The sequence below is a fragment of the Plecotus auritus genome (assembly GCF_963455305.1).
Source record: "Plecotus auritus genome assembly, chromosome: 10".
NCBI classification, from domain to species: Eukaryota; Metazoa; Chordata; class Mammalia; order Chiroptera; family Vespertilionidae; genus Plecotus; species Plecotus auritus.
The window spans coordinates 29,266,375-29,283,276 of NC_137785.1; the positions used below are offsets into that span (position 1 = coordinate 29,266,375).

Here is a 16,902-nt window from a genome sequence, read left to right on the forward strand (position 1 = left end):
GAGGACTGGGGGTCTCGGCTGAAGGACCACCTTAAACTCTGGCAAATTCTAAGTCCACATGACAATTGTGAAAATTCTGGATGACATTTCCAGTGTTTAGTTCTACTTCTCGTGCTCAGAGTTAGTGAGGGTGCTGTCAGCAGCATTATGTCGGCTGCATGGGTTACAGATGTTGGAAGTCGAAGGACTGGGTTGCGTGTTTGTGCATGGACACTGTTTGCCCCACACTCTGCACTGTTTCCTGAGAGCTTCAACCTGCAGGTCTTGTGTCTCTGTTCAACATGGCCTAACCCAGTCTTCTCCCCCATCAGCTCCTCCCGCCCCCAGACTTCCCTCGACAGATATAAGGGTGGGGGACAGACGTTCCCTCACCTTGCCACTCAGACCTCTGACTCCACAAGCCCTCCAGCCTGGCACATGGTTGTTCTCCAGAATCTGCCCTCCCTCCTCATCTCCCTGCCCTGCTTGAGTTCACGCCCACCATTCCTCACCCACCTTAGGTCTTACCCTTCTCCAGGCTGTTCCCCAGTCACCTCCAGAAAGCCTTGGCATGTGCAGCCACAGGCCCCTCCCCACTCCGCCCTATCTCAGCCATGTGGTTGGTACCCCAGGAATGGTCACCTTTCATGAGCCTGGGGCTGGGTGCACAGGGCCTGGGGGTCTCTGTGTGCACATGTGATGTGCGTGTGGAGTGCAGCCACAGGACGTGGTGATGGAGCTATGGGACAATAGTATGTCTGCTCCCCAGGATGACCTGGGCCTTCCAGGGTAAGCCCACAGCCAGCCCGGTGGGGTTCACTGCTAGACCGACCCAGGGGGCTGGGCAGAGCAGCGCCAACGGCTGACCAACCAGAAGGGAGAAGAAGTGGATTTTGGCCAGATGTCACACAGCCAGCCGCTGCAAAGGCCAGGACCGATGTCTGTATTCTGGGCCTTACCCCTCAGAGAAGCCGGAAAAATCCTCAGGCCAGAGGCTTCCTGAGCTGCTGGCGGCCCCAGCTCCAGGTCTGAGGCCTTCGTACCTCTCCTCTCAGAGGTGCGTTGCAGCTATCCATACCCGTGGCAGGGAGTCCAGACTGGCTGCCAGGGCTCCCAGGTTGCAGCCATGTCCAGCCTTGCCCTTTTAGGATCTGAGTTGTCGGAGGCCCTGTTCTGCTCAGGGGCACACAGGATGACCCCTGAAATGCAGTTGCCCCCTGGCTGCAGCGGCCCATTCATGGTGCTTGAGCCAGGCCAGAAGGGGATCTGCTGCCCAGAATTGGGATGCAATCAATGAACAGTGGTGACCAATGGTGCACGGCCATTTGGGGCTGTCTTATGAGGATCAGCGCACCCACCCTGAGCCCCTAGGCAGTCCTTCACAGGAGCCTGGCTCCTGGGGCTTGGAGAGCCACCCTCAGGAGAGAGAGGCCCCTGTAGCAGGTTGGGGGTGGGGCGTGCCAAGAAAGCATCAGCTCGGGCGGATTTGCTTTTGTGGCTCTTCAGGGTCTCAGGCAGCAGCTGTGACCATCTGACAGCCACAGGCCAGCTCAGTAATTGACGCCGCAGCCGGAACAGCACATCCTGAAGCCCGGCTAGAGCTGGGCTGATCATTATCTTGTGGCCCGGCCATCTCTGTAATGAGGCTGCCCCGCTGGCAGCCCCCAATGGCCTGACTCTTCCAGGAAAGGAGTGCCTGTCACAGGCCGGCCAGTCAGCGCTGCTGGCACTGTTCCTGCAAGCAGGCTGCCCTTCAGTGGGGCCACTCTGCCTCCAGCATGACTCACTCATTTTTATTTCCTGGTAACCCCCAGTGGGAATTCACCATATTTAAGCCAAATTAGACCCCTTCCTACAGAGCTGGCTGCAGAGCGGTCGCTGGGTGCCCTGACAGCCAAACAGGAGTCATTATGCTCCTCCCATTTGGTGGGCCACAGCTGCTCGGAGCCGGCCTTAGACTCCCCGCAGGTTCTGGACAAAGGCAGGACACTGCCGGGCCTTCAGGTAGTTAGCTGCCTCAGTTCTGCGCCCTCTCCTCTGGGAAGTGCTGGTCCCACGCTCTCACGGGCACTGGAGGACCACGGGCCGTAGAACTTGTTCCTGCGCACGCAATGGGTCCCACCCTCCGACTGCACTCAGGACGTCTACATTTGGGAGACACACAGCATCTCATGCTCAGCCAGGTCTGCCCTGCTTTGCAGGACATGGCACCAGTGCCCTCCCACCGTTCAAGTCGAAACCAGAGTCTCCCAGTGCTGCTCGCGGCAGCCCCAGACCGCTGATGCACTGTGCCAGGAGCTGGCTAGTTCCAGCCCACAGGGCCAACTCCCCGTTCACATGAGCAGCCTGAAATCTGCCGTGATGGGAGCATCCACCACAGGAATCAGCACACACTGCAAATTAGGCTTCTGCCCATCACCCAGGGAGCCAGCTGTTAAACACTTGCCAGCACAGCACCCTGCCAGCTAGTCCCCCTGAAGCATTTGCCACATCCTCCTCTACCTCCTGCCATCAGCCCCGGAGTCCAGGCCTTGCACGTCCTGCCTGGACCATGCAGCATGCACTGACCCGGCGTTCTGCTTCTGTCTCCAGCTCTTCATCTCAGAATGGGACTTAAATTCAAAATAACTCCCTGCCATTCCTTGACCCTTCAGTCTCTACATCCCTTCATCCCAGGAGCCCTGCACTCATGGTGCAAGGCCACCAAGCTCTGCCAAGAAGACCATCGTCGCTGTCAGGTGCCAAGGACTTGTCTCCCCCTTCGGGAGCCCTCACCTGATGCCTGGGCTTGCGGACATTCCCCCGTCACATGCTGCCAGCCCTGTCCTCCGTTGCTGCCACTGACTTGGAATCGCTGTTCAGTGCCTCACGTCCTTGCTGGACTAAACTCCACAAGGGCAGGGACCATGACTGTCTCATTCGTGGCCAAGGCACCATCACCAGCACCTAAGACACTGCCTGGCACACACAGGTACTCAGGAGTGAATGGGCAAATGGTGCAGAACAGTACAATTGTTCTGCCACCTGATATCCTTGCTGCCAAGGTGCTGGAGGGAAGCAGAGATGGGAGCGCCGGGCGAGAGACAGGCTGCAGGGGCACGGCGGCCTTGCTGGTGAGTGAGCTCTTGCTCTCTGCAGCCGCATTCACTAGCTCCTGCCTATCCTTCCAGGCCCACGTGTGTGAAAGAATATACAAAAGGAAGAAAAGGCATGACCATGGAAGCCATGTGCCACGTACTCTCAGAAACCATCCACGGACATGAACCCACCCAGCACACGCCACAGCAACAGCTGGAAGCGTGCACACGTGTGGCGCAGAGAGTTGGTGGGACTCATCCCCTTGGCGTGAGCCCTGCTCCATGCAGTGTGCACATGTGGGTTGCAATGCATGGCACATGTGTGCTGGGGCCACACACGGAACATGGTGGGAGTCCCCCCAGCTTCTAACAGAGCACAGCTTCAAAGCAGGAACTGAGGACCCTCCCTTGTGGACAGGTGTGCATATGCAGGAGGCTCAGGCACACCCTGCCCCCAGCATGTGATGGGCAGATGAGTGGGTGGGGATTGGCAGGACAGCTGTTGGGTTCGAAGAGCAGCTAACTGGCTGGCTGGTTGACTGACAGGCAGCGCCAAGGCTCCACTCTGACAGCTCCAAGGGGACTCGCAGTCCAGGCTGAGCTGACAGGGAACTACCCAGTTGAATCGTGGATCCTAATCACGGAGGCGAGGGGATGGAATCGCTAAACAAAACAAGTAGCCGTCAGAGCTGTCAGGGCACGTCAGCCGGAATGGGAAGATTCCCGCATCCCTCCCACACTGCGCTGGTGAGGAGGTGGCTCAGGGAATCTCAGCTGCTCCGAAGGTGGCCAGGGGTTAGGTGACCTGGTAGCTTCCATCCGAGGGTTCTCTCTGTGCCAGCACTGAGCATCGTTTCATTTGCATATTTGCGGACCTGTAGGATGGGTATTTTTTATCCTATTTTATAGATGAGGAAACTAAGGTTCAGTGCAGTCAAGGGATTTGCCCAAAGATCTCTCTTTCTCTCTCTCTTTCTCCCCACTTGTTTAAAAAATATGGATCCCTTGTTAAAACCTATGGAGTCTCCAGGCAAAGGGAGAGGCCAAAAGCCTCCATGAGTTCAGTTTTCTCAGAGCAACTGGGGGAAGCCCATCCACAGAGGCTGAGGCAAGAGGAGAGGGTCTGGCCTGACTCCTGCCTTCCCCAAGGTCCACAGAGCCACCTTAGGGTTCCAGGAGCAGCTGGCACCTTTGTCCAGGGCAGCCCCACTGCCTAGAACACCATTTCCCTGCCCTGCACCCAGGGCAGCAGAGGTGGACAGGCGGTGACTGAGTCTGGTCTTCAGTCTGTGACTGAGGCCCTAGCAAAGGATTTAATGAGTTGTATTTTCCCGTGAACACAAGTGAGAGTTTAAGGCCCTTTGGTGAGGCTTCTTCTGTCTGAATTCTGTGCTTTGAGTCCAGGCTGCCCTCTAATTGCTGAGTATGTTTAAACTTTAGTTTTGCATCTAATCTGCATGAATTAACAATCTGCCCAGATGAAGGGAGCTGCTGACAATGAGGCAGAGGCTGATCTTGGGCGGGGGGTGTCCCTCCAAAGGGCACAGCCTGAACTGCTGGGAGAAGAAAGAGCCAGAGGAGGTGTGGCCACTTCGAGGCCCCAGGAGCAGGCTCTGGCCTGTGCCCACAGATGGCAGTGGGGCCGCCAGCTGGGTGTGTCAGAGTTCTGACCCCACAGACCTCACACAGACCAGGTGGGGTGGACGGACCTTCAGCCAGGGCAGCTCCTGTCTGCATCCAGCTACTTGGTTGGCAGCTGCCACCCAGACATGCAGACCCTTCCCAGGCTGCCAGGCTGAGCCGGAGAAGTCACTGCCCAGGTTGGTGGACTTCTGCAGGGAGGAGCCCAATGCCCATCCCCACCTCTAGGGCCAGCTCCCAGTCCAGGCAGCAGTGGCTTTTCTACAAGCATTTGTTGAGCTCCTGCTGTGTGCCAGGCATTGTGCCAGGCTCTGTCTGGCACAGATGGACCGACACGGTCCCTCCCCCAAGAACATGGAGAACTAACACAATCTTTTGTTCCTGATGAGCCGAACCAACCCAGCAGGGAAATGTTCCTCACTTCCTCCAGGCGGTTGCCGTCCTGCCTCCCGAGTGCTCTTAAAGCCCCTGAGGGCACATTTCCCCTGTCATGAGTTGAACTGTGTCCCCATTGAAGTCCCAACCCCTGGTACCTGTGAATGTGACCTTATGGGGTCTTTGCAGATGTAATCAAGTTAAGATGAGGTCACTGGGGAAGACAACCATGTGAAGTGGGACTTAAATTGCCACAAACCAAGGAACATCTGGGGCTGCCAGAAGCTAGAAGGTGCTTCAGAGGGAGAGGCCTGCTGACATCTTGACTTCAGACACCTGGCCTCCAGAGAGAATACTAAGCTACCGGTTTTGTGGTAGTTTGTTAGAGCAGCCCTAGGAAACTAATACACCCCTGTGATGTTTACTTGTATGTGTTAAGCCATGGTGCCAGATGTTTGGTTAAACACCAATATAGATGTTGCTGGGAAGGTATTTTTTAGGTGTGATTAACATTTCAATCAGTAGCCTTTGAGTAAAGCGGATTACCCTCCATAACGTGGGTGAGCCTCATTCAAACAGTTGAAGGCCTTTGGAGAAAGGACTGGGATCGCCAAGGGAGAAAGAATTCTGCCTCCATCTGCCCCCGACTCGAGCTGTAGCATCAGCTCTTCCCTGGGTCTCCAGCCTCAGCCTGCCCTGCAGGTTTTGGACTTGCAAACCTCCTAATTGCATGAACCGATTCCTTAAAATATATACCCTTCCATGTATATATCCTATTGGTTGTTTCTCTGGAGGACCTGACTAATCCAGTCCATCATTCAGAAACCTTCCATACTTCCTGTGGAGTGGGGCCTGGCGGTTCCCTCAGGCTTTCTCTCCTGACCCCTGTGGGCAGCACACCCACCCTGGCTGCGCTTTCTCCTGCCAGCACCCCTGCGTCCTACCTTGTGGCTCATCCCTGCTGTATGTCCCATCCGCGGACCAGCTGTGCAGGAGGCCTTCCTGTGGCCCAGGAGCTGCTGCTCTCTGCCTGGGGTGTGGACGGCGCAGAGCACAGCAACAGCCTTCATCCCACCAACTGCCAGGGCATCTGGGGTGGGACTGAAGCTTGGACTCAGGATCTCACACACAGGGGGCCAAGACACAGTGGGTGCCTCACTTCCAAGTGTCTCCCCTGGCTCAGGCCAGCCTGAAACTCCTGAAGCTTCCTGGCCTGATGGGCAGCCTAAGTGGACATCTGAGTGTGCTCACAGGTGGGTGTGGCCACCCGGGCTCACTTCTGAGAAGATGTGGACATAGAACAGGAGCCAGGGAAATGCAGCTCGGTCCAGGAAACCCCAGGGATCCAAGGAGCATGAGTCTGAAATTCCGCCCAGGGCAGGGATTCAAACTTACACCCACACCCAGGTGCGCCTCCTGGGCCTTCAGTTCGCCCATCTCTGTCCCTCCCTGTGGGCCTGATTCCTCAGGATAGCCCTGCCTTTCCCCAGGCCACAGTGTTCAGAGTGGCAGGACCCTCTCCCCACTGCCCACCAGGGCCTGGAGCTGGGATTTGAGCAACCAGAATAGCAGTCATTCCCCTTAAACATGTTCAAGGGCTCCAGAGACACGTCTAACCCTTTCTAGGCACTTGGGCCCTGTTTTGACCCCGTCAGTGTCACGTGTCTACACAAACTGGCACCAAGGAGTTGGAGTTTTTTAGTTGAACCCAGCGAGCCTCCCTCCTGTGACTCGCAGGGCAATGGACCCTCCACTCCCACTGCTCACCTGCCAGTGAGGCCCTCTCCCAGCTCTGCTCCAGGCCCAGGCTGCACCGTCCAATTCTAAGCACTGGCTCTGCACACCCTCGTCAGCCCGTGCCTCCCCTCGGCAGGTAACCAGGAAGCTTTTCAGCCAAACACTCGGAAGAAAACCCGTGAAGAGTTCACCATGTGGAAACCACTTGACAGTCCCCATAACTCACACCTTGTTTGTTCTCACCGATGCTAACTCTAATTGTATTGTCGTATTCTAACTGCTCTGTGTATATCATCTATCCAGAAAGAGAAAGCGGTTTATTTTTTGCCAAAGTGCAGGGGGATTGGTAATGTTATGTTGAAAAGAGGGGATGGGTAACTCAGATATAGCAAGTGGAGTATACATGACTGGCCTTGGGATTCCCCTGTCCTGGGGTGGAGGTGGGGGGATGGGGAACGGGCATGGCAGCACTGGCATTGGGTGGACAAGGGGGCAAAGGGCCACTGCTTGTGTTGCTCAGAAAACCCAGTTTTACCTGGATTGTGTGCTTATTTGGGGGCTTAGGGGGCTGATCGTGATTATACTGGGGTCAGGCCCCCCCGTTCCATAAGTCCCCCTGGCACCAATTCTGCTGGCTCTTGGTGACAATGCTGTTCCTTCCTTGTGGGTGCAGCAAAGGCAACACCGCCTTTGCTGGGCTCTCCATGGAGCTGTCCGGGGTGCTGAAGTGCAGCCCCCTGGGGGGGATACGCAGCCCCCTGGGGGATACGCAGACCCCATTGTCAAGATGCCCAAGGTCCTGGCCTTCCCTCGTTGAGAGCTGGGTGGTCTTTGCTTCAGCCTTTATGTAATCGGTGTGTGGAAGAGCAGGTCCTCCATGGGGAAGGAGCAAGGGGCCTCTGCTAGGGGAGAGCCCATTACATTTCCTTTGTTAAAATTCTGCCTTTATTCCAAAGGGCCAGTCTTTGTCCAGCAACTTGCCATAAGTTAAAGGGTTTGGAGCATAGAGTTTGTGGCACATATAGTCTCCCCATAGGATCTGTTGTTGGGTTTTCCACAGACAGTTTTTCTTTACAAAGGAGGCAATTGCAGCCAGGTTGGCTTTATTACACAAAAGTGGCCAAAGGTCAGGAGACTCACCCAGAGCTAGGCTCTATCCAGCTAGAACATTTTCCCCAGCCTATGCCCAGGACTTTGGCCCTACCAGCCTCCGAGTGGGCCAAGCTTGAACACACCTGTCCAGTCTGCACAGATAAAATGGAACAGGCTCCACAGCCCACCTCCCTTTGGACTGTGGGGACAGTGCAGGTGGGAGGTCACAGCCGTAGGGGCTGCAACCTCAATAAACACGTTGTCATCGAGTCCACCAGCTGGCAGGATGCCTTTTGTAAGTGGCTCCTCAGCCCCACTCTTGGCCAAGCCTGGCATGACTCATTTGCTCCAGAAAAGGAACATAAATAAGCGCCATCGTACCTTGACAAGTTGACAGGGTTGACAAGCAGAGTAAATTCCTGTGTCTGAAACTGAGCAGGAGAGGTGGTTTAGCAGAGCCAGCTGCCATCACCAGAAGAAAATAATTAAGGAAACCCGGCAGTGTGGAGGAAAACCGAGTGTGTGGCGGGCCCCTTCTGGAGAAGGGCTCTGTGATCATCGGCTGTCGGAGGAAGCAGCATGTGCCAGAAAAACTGAGCCCAGGAAGTTCATGCTGGGGATGGCTGCCATGAGGATGGTGAAGGGGCAGCGAAGGGAAGCGGGATCTGGGCTGAGAAGGGGCCCCTGGCAAGGGTCTCAATTCTAAAGGCTCCCATCTCACAGTCAGGCACTCTCTGATCATACTCTGTATGTACCCTCAGGGGTGCAACCACTTCTGCCTGGAGCTGTGCCTCAGCCTCGTGGAAGAGTCCGGAAGGCCTGTTTCAGAGCTCGCCCACCTCCACACACTTAAGCACATAACCTTGGGAATGCTCAGGAAGGCGGACACTCTGCCCTTTGCCCAGGGAAGGGCACACCCCTGTTCTGAGCCCAAAGGGATCAAAGAATAATACTGCAGCAGAAGAAGGATGCAACGTGCCAAGTTCCGCCTTCATTCCCACCTCTTGGGACTTGAGAAAGGCCCAGCCGGCTCAAGGATGTCAGGCTTTCAGTCCAGGGTGACCTCGGGTACCCCCAATTGCTGATAAATGAAGGAGACATGTGGGCACATCCTCAGCCTGTCCAGTATGAGGCCAGGGCCATTGCAGTGGCTGAACCTGTACAACAACCTCAGAGAAGTGAGTGGAGTTTGGGGGTCAGGGACAGAGGACCTGGACGTCCTCTCACTATCTGGGCTCCCGCCACTGGACCTCTGTGAAGTATTCAGAGACGCAAGGGAAGTGCTGGGGCTCCAGAGCACCCACCCCAGGCAGCCGCCAGACTCGGTCCACTTGTGTGAGGGAAGGTGGTTCTGGTTGTGACTGGCTTCTGGCAAAGCCTCAGAGCGGGAAGGGCCCCTGAAGTCTCCCTGGCCAGCAGGGATGGATGAAGGAAGCCCAGACTCCTAAATAAGTTCCCCCGAAGGAGTCCTCTTGTCCTCCTGGGACATTCTCCAAAACAGACCAGACCTGCTACGAGGCAGAATCATCTCCTCCGGCCAAAGGCTCGCCTCCCCAATGCTTGTTATCCTGGGTGAGCCCAGCCTCAGCCCAGGCAAAGGGACTCCCTGGTGAGCAGAGGGGACACCTGGAGTGTGGCCAGTGATACGCTGATCTCTCTCCATCTTCCCCAGTCACCAGTGAGTGCTTGCTGGACACTCTGTGCCTGGGCTCTGCTCGGCCCTTTGGAGGAGAGCAGTATGTGGTCAGCTCACCCCCAGAGCCCCAGGGCCAGCTGCGAGGCCAACTTCGCAAAGTGGATGGCTCAGCTAGGGAACTTCCCAGAGGGAAGTGGGGAGACTCCAGGCCAAGGAGAATGAGTGTGTTCCAGTCCCGGGCCAGGTGTGTGCAAAGGTGTGGGTGCAGGTGTGTCGTATTCTAAGTACGGAACGTCCACGTGGACTACAGCCGGGCAGAGCCAGCAGGGCATAGAACATGGACGGCCTTTCTGAAGGGTCCTTTCCCCTCTGATTTAGGGACAGTGTGAGGTGGGAAGTGGGCTGTGAGGTTTCTGGATGCTCCACTGGGCAGGTGTGTGGCACACTTGGGCAGGGCGTTTTTCCAGACCTTTCAGGTCACATTAGGAGGTAAGACGCCAAGAAGGGAGCATCAGCTGGCAGCCAGGGGGATCAAGTCTTCCCTGCGCCCCCATTTTCCATGTGGATAGGGGAGAGGGGCACTCACACTGAAGCGTGCCTCTCCTGTGTCCCCCCTGCACTGCCTTTTTATGGAGCCTATCCCAAGTGCCCTCCCTTCGGGGCACCCACAGTCAACAGCCCATAAGCAGGCCCCTGGGAACCACGTGGTTCTTCCACCGCTAATACTGTGCTCTCTGCTTGCTTTTCAGGAGTCAAGTTCAACATCAGGCTACAGCAGCCGCGCGACGTGAGTTCTGATAAATCTCAGCACGGCTGCCTGGGGAAAGTTGGCGAGGGCCGGGAGAAAATTTGGAGCTCACATTAAATCCATTCTTGGAAAGAAAAATGTGTCCGGTTCTTCCCGGGAGCCTTGGGAACAAAGCCCGGGGCTTTGGGCCATGAATTTCCCTTTCCCATTGGATGGCAGCTTTGGAGTGTGCTAATTGACTCTGTAAATCTGAGCCGCGGCCTTCAGCCACCCGCTCCCCAGCCCCTCTCGCCTCGCTAGGCCGGGTTCCTGGGAGGCCTACGCCATCTTGTGGCCAAAATGACACTTGCACCTCAGGCCATGGCCAGCTGAGAGGGGGACCGCAGGGCTGGGCGGGAGCTCCGACCAGAGAGGTCACATCCTGCAGGGTCAGCTATCTCCCTCTCCCTCATCTTAGAAACTCTCCTGTCACAGAGCGGGCGGGGGCTGGGCATGCCGCGGGCCGGCCTGTGTGACCCTCAGGGCCCAGCTGTCCTGTCCACCCTGCTAACCATTTCTCTTCTTGCTCCAGGACTTCCCGCCAGGCAGTTCCCAGGATGGCGTTTTTAAGGCACCCACAGAGAGGGTCGCCAGAGACGTGTCCAGCCGGGCACCCAGAGGCCTCAGCCTACTGGTGCCTGACCCACCTCAAGGCCACCCAAACACGGGGGCCCGTCTGCGGCCCCGGCAGCGCCGCCGCCGGCTGCTTATCAAGAAAATGCCAGGTGCGGCAGCCATCCCGGCCAACAGCTCCGCCGGCTCCGCTGTCCGGCCAGCACCGCGGGCCCTGGACGGCCGCTGGGTCAGCCTGCACCAGAGGCAGCAGGAGCGCAAGCGGGTGATGGGGGAGGCGTGCGCCAAGTACCGCGCCAGCAGCAGCCGCAGGGCGGTCACGCCCCGCCACGTGTCCCGCATCTTCGTGGAGGACCGCCACCGCGTGCTGTACTGCGAGGTCCCCAAAGCGGGCTGCTCCAACTGGAAGCGGGTGCTCATGGTGCTGGCCGGGCTGGCCTCGTCCACCGCCGACCTCCAGCACAACACCGTGCACTACGGCGGCGCCCTCAAGCGGCTGGACGCCTTCGACCGCCAGGGCATCCTGCACCGCCTCCGCACCTACACCAAGATGCTCTTCGTCCGCGAGCCCTTCGAGCGGCTGGTCTCTGCCTTCCGCGACAAGTTCGAGCATCCCAATAGCTACTACCACCCTGTCTTCGGCAAGGCCATCCTGGCCCGGTACCGGGCCAACGCCTCCGGGGAAGCCCTACGGACGGGCTCTGGCGTGCGCTTCCCCGAGTTCGTCCAGTACCTGCTGGACGTGCACCGGCCGGTGGGCATGGACATCCACTGGGACCACGTCAGCAGGCTCTGCAGCCCCTGCCTCATCGACTATGACTTTGTGGGCAAGTTTGAGAGCATGGAGGACGATGCCAACTTCTTCCTGAGCCTCATCCACGCACCGCGCAACCTGACCTTCCCCCAGTTCAAGGACCGGCACTCGCAGGAGGCACGGACTACAGCGGGGATCACCCACCAGTACTTCGCGCAGCTCTCGGCCCCGCAGCGGCAGCGCGCCTACGACTTCTACTACATGGACTACCTGATGTTCAACTACTCCAAGCCCTTCGCTGACCTGTACTGAGGGCCTGGCGGCTGCCCATGGGCACCCTGCCCACCACTCACCTGTCCGAGGGGCATGGTTCCTTAGCCAGGAGCCACAATTTACCCAGAACAACTGGGCTCTGAGGACGTGAGGAGCTGTGGCTGCTGCAGGCCCTGGTGGGGACAGAGGCCCGGGCCTTGGGTGGGGACCCTGGCCCGTCTCATAGCCACTTCCTTCCTTCTTGGCTGAGGAAGATATGGAGGGGTGTGAGCTGGACACCCAGGAGTCCCAGCTGCCCACACCCAGCTCAGCCAGGAGTCAGGGTGACCAGGAAGCCTGAGGCCCGAGGATGAGGGCCGGGTGGTAAGGGATCTCCTGCAGTCCCTTCGCCATTGCCTTGTACCAAACCACATGGTTTGCAGCTTTTCTATGACCCAGGAGGAGGTTCCAAATAAAGCACATGGTTTCCAGAGCAGCCGTGTCTACACTCTGTGCGTTGGCGTGGGAGCACTAGCCCCTTCCCGGGGTTGTCGGGGGCTCTTTCCCCCTCCTCAGAGCAGCCAGAGCCACGTGCCCGCAGGCCCTTTCGCACGGAAGTCCAGGGCAGGAGTGACCTGTGTGTGTGACAGGAGCCGCTCGCAGCAGCTTCCATTCAGGGCCAGCTCCTCACACTCAGGCCTCTGAGGCCCGCACTCGGTTAACTGGGACCTCCTGTCTCAGTACCAGCACCCTCGTCTGTAAAAAGATAGACAGACGGAGGCCCACTGTCTCTTCCTGTCGGTGCACTTTGTGGGGGCCCTCTGAGGACTGCCAGGGCAGTGACGAGCTCTTTGGGCAAGCTGCCATTTGGGGCTGCCACTGGGCTTGTTGCAGTGCACGTGGGTGCCAGTGGGTGTGGCATTGCCGGGCAGGGGGTAATGCCATCCCTGGCTTTCCGAACCCCTGGGCTAAGCAGAGCTTTGGACCAAAGCTGCCATCAGCAGACCTTGACCCTGGCTCCATTCACCTGAGAAGACCACCTCAAAGTTGTCAGGATCGTCTTCCCCTGAGTGAACCAGGTCTGGGGAAGGGGGAGGAGAGGCTATAAAGAAAACAAATCCAAACGCAGGCATTTTCACACACAGGAATGGTTCTGAGCTTGTCAAGAGCCAGGGTGATTCCTGGAAGGTCTTGGAGAAAGTGTTTGCTGGAGCTTTGAGTTGGGTGTGCCTGTGGCTGCTTTGGGTCTTGTCTGTAATTGGAAGTGCTGCCTGACTATTTCTAGGCATCTGGGGGTCTGTCTGTCTGCCTACCTTGGGTCTCATTTCTGTCTCTCAGGAGTATGCTGCTCGCCCTTCTTGGCCCCCCTTTGGTCTCTGTGGATCTCCCCAGGAGATTGCTCTCAATCTGTTCCCACTGGCTAGGGGAGATGCTGCTGGACCCTAAGAAGGAGACCCTGAGGTCCCCACGGTGGGACACCCTGCTGGATCACACCCTGGATTGCAAGGCTCACATTGGCGTGAGCTGCTCCATCTCCCTTTCTGCCTCCAACATGGGCTCTGGAAACCTATAAAGGCAGACAAGGAGTTGGGGCTGCCACCTGCCTGTTCAGGCCATATGCATCCAAGAACCCTGAGCAGGGTGAGGCTTCCCCTCAGGTTCCAGCTGGAATGGCGTGGGACATCTGACAGAAGGAACCCAGAGCACCAGGGAGGAGGCTGTGGTCAGGGCGTGAGGGTGTGGGAGGCAGGAAGGTAGATGCCGAGAGCCAAAGAGACTGACCCACCAGCACCTTGGCCAGGGCCAGAGCAGTGTGAGAGGAGGCGGGGAGGGCTAACGATGGCCCAGAAACAGCCATTCCCGGGCTGTGTGCCCACAAAGTCAGACAGAATTCACAATGCAGAAACAGTGTCTCTGGTCACAGATGCATTGGCCAAGCCTGAGGCAGTGTCACTGGTATCAGCTCAGCATGGGGACACCTAGAAGCTCAGTTGGGCTGTCTGCAGCTTAGAGACAACCAGGATTGTCCTGAGACCATCCTCCCACAGTGTGAGCATGTGTGAGTGTGTGTGTGTGTGTGTGTGTGTGTGTGTGTGTGTGTGTATGTGTTGGGGGGTAGGAAAAGACATCTTTACTTGTGTCATCTCTCAGAGACAACCAGACCTGAGTTGGGCAGATATACACACACAACATCCATCAAAGAGGGGGTTTTCCTTCTGGGTGATAACAGGTGACACAGTCCTGGCTCCCAGCACGACCGCCAGAGGCCCAGTCCTAAGACCTCACCAGGAATCCACTGAGGTGGTTTTGGATCTAACCCCAGCCTCAAGCCTTGTATAGCCCTAGGGCTTGGGGACAGTGGAGCTAACTGCCAATACAGGAAAGTGTGTGTGTGTGTGTGTGTGTGTGTGTTTTGTGGGTATCTGGGCTGGGAGAGTGGATGGGTGAGTATGTGAGTCTATGTATATGTCTGTGTGTCTGTGAGTGTGTCTGTGTCTCCATGTATGTGTCTCTGTGTGTGCATCTGTATGTCTGTGTGGGTGTGTCTGTGAGGGTATGTGTGTGTGTGTGTAAGTGTCTGGGTGTGGGGCTGAGCATGTGAGTCTCTATGTGTATTATGTGTGTGGCGGGGGTTAGGGTTAGGTGTGGTAAGTGTCTGTCCTAGGGGTATCTGTCTGGGGTGAGGGAGTGTGTATGTGTGTGAGCCTGTATAATGTGTCAGGATTCGGGGGGACTTGGACAGTCCTCCCCCTCCTCTCTGGGACCATCTTGTGCAGCCTCCCTGCCCTATTTCATCTGCTTCCCACTTTGTGGGTATAGTCTGGAGGGAGGGCTGTCTGGGTCAGGGTCCTCCCAGAGGTCAATAGCCCACTACACAGGGAAAATAACCACTGAACCCCCAGTGCCCTTCCCCTGCTTCTCTGGGGCAGCCCACAGTGGAGTCCCTGCCAGGCCTTTGCCTCAGAGCAGCTCAGACCTCCTCAGACACGAGCCTTGCTCTCTGGGTGATAAAGAGGACAGACTAGGGTCCTCCTGGTGCCTGTGAGCTCTAGGAGACCTGAAGTCCTCTGGGGAGATGAGATTTGAGATCTACCAGGTAGTCAGGTGTGGCATTCAGGCGCCTTGGGCCTCTGAGACACAGCCAAACCCTCCTACTCCCCACTGTGTGGGCTTGGCCTCCCACACAGGAAGGGGCCCAGGACAGAGGTAGGCAGGCAGTGGATGGAAGGACAGTCCTTCAGCACCCCCTCCCCTTCCATGTACCAATTTCAACCTTGGAGTTGTGCCCCCTGGCTGGGGGGTGGGGCACTGGAGCCTCAGGAGAGGCCTGGGGCTGGCAGATGGTCTCCCCTCACCCCCCACCATCCTTCGTTTATCATCTCTGGGGGCACCTGTGGCTCATCAAGGGACTTTCCTCCTGGTGTCTCCTCCCCACTCCACCCAATGCAGCAGGACCCGGAGCTGGGCATAGGGAGCTTCGTCTGACCCATGGGCACAGGAATGGACCAGGAAGGTTCCCAGGAGCTGGGGGCAGGCAGTCTGGGGCTGAGCAGGGCTGAAATGATCTGTCCTCATGTTGGGGACCCTGTGTTGATGGGTACAATGACCTGGATGAGGAATAAACCGGCACCCTTAGGGAGCTGTGGGCTTGCCCTAGTGTGGGGAGAGGTGGGAGGGAGTTGGCCATGGCTGCCCTCTTAGAGAAGTAGGCTCCATGGTCCACTCACCCATGCTGGAGGGGAAAGGGAGGGGAGTGAGAGCCCTGAGCTCTGGTCCCTCTGGGTAGCCTGGCCTGGCCTAACAATGAGGCCCACGTTGTTCACAGACTCTTCACCCTGCCCTTTGCACAAGAGTCTCAGCTGTGATATGGTGGCCAGGAGCAGAGGGTGGCCAGGTGTCTGGTGGGGCTAGGGCCACCTAGATGCTTCTGTCCCTCCCCCACTGCTGGCGGGGGCGGGGGCAGGGGAGGGTGGAGGAGACGGGACTCCAAAAGTTAAGCTGGGGGCTGCTCCCCAGAACACTTGAAGCCTAGGACAAGGGTCAGAGGTCAGAGGTCAGAGGTCAGAAATGAGTCATTTCAAACTGAGGAGCCTAGGGTGTACCAGCCTGAACCAAACGCTCAAGACAGTGGGTGCTGTGTTGGCCTTGCCCATGCACTACCTGGTAGACCTCTCCCAGCAGCTCTGATTGTGCCTGCCTTGCCCTACTCCACAGGCGAGGGGACAGAGATGCACAGGATAGCACCTGGAGCTGGGATCCACCCAGCAGTCGGGCTGTGACCCCCTCACTCTTGTGGCCGCCCACGGCCTTATCCCCTGGGCATCTGGGCGATCCAAGGGAGGGCGGGGCGGAAGCAGGCCTCTACCGGCAGAGACACCGCTGGCCACCAGGGGGTGCTAAGACCTAGCTCCTGAGCAGCGGCCTGGGTATCCCCGGCCAGCCCACGAGGTGGCAGCAACATCCCGACTGTGTACAGCAAGGAGGCGACACTGACTGGAGAACCTCTCTCCCTCCCAGCCATGGGGTCACCCGCGCGGTACCTCTCCAGCTGTCTCTGGGCAGAATCCAGAAGTCATTCTGGAACCAGCTCCAGAAAACCCACCTGCCCTCATCCTCACCTGGGCCCAGTGGGAGGAGGACGTCCCAGGAAGGTCTCCCCGGCCCCGACTGGTTAGCAGGGAGGACACAGTGCGAAGAGGGCCAAGTGTCCCCAGGGGTGTGTGGGGAGCTGCCATCACCGTGCTGGCTTCACCGCCTTCTTTGGCAAGCTACACTGGGGTGCATCCTGACCCTCCTTTCCACCTTGCACACGCTCCTTCCGTCTCACTCCCATGGCAAACCCCTACGTGGCAGACCCCTCCAGCCTGCTCCCCACGCTGCAGGAGGCACTGGCTCCCTGGGCTCTCCTCCCAGCTATGGGGTCACCTCATGCTCACAAACCTCACAGGGCCATCAGCAGCCTCCACTCTCCATGAGGGTGACATAGGCCTTCTGTGAC

The 16,902-nt window shown here is 57.8% G+C and overlaps 1 protein-coding gene across 3 annotated transcripts in view; it reads left to right on the forward strand.

The window, feature by feature from the left end:
- Positions 1 to 12,398, forward strand: part of CHST8 (carbohydrate sulfotransferase 8) — a 103,556-nt gene extending 91,158 nt beyond the window's left edge. For 2 of the 3 annotated variants that reach the window (XM_080644436.1, XM_080644437.1), the window contains exons 3-4: positions 10,287 to 10,324; positions 10,857 to 12,398. In XM_080644436.1, the coding sequence (XP_080500562.1) occupies positions 10,287 to 10,324; positions 10,857 to 11,963 (1,145 nt within the window). In that variant the 3' untranslated portion in view covers positions 11,964 to 12,398. The remainder of the gene's footprint in view (positions 1 to 10,286; positions 10,325 to 10,856) is intronic. The other variant, XM_080644435.1, reaches the window with a different exon arrangement.
- Positions 12,399 to 16,902: the final 4,504 nt, after the last annotated feature.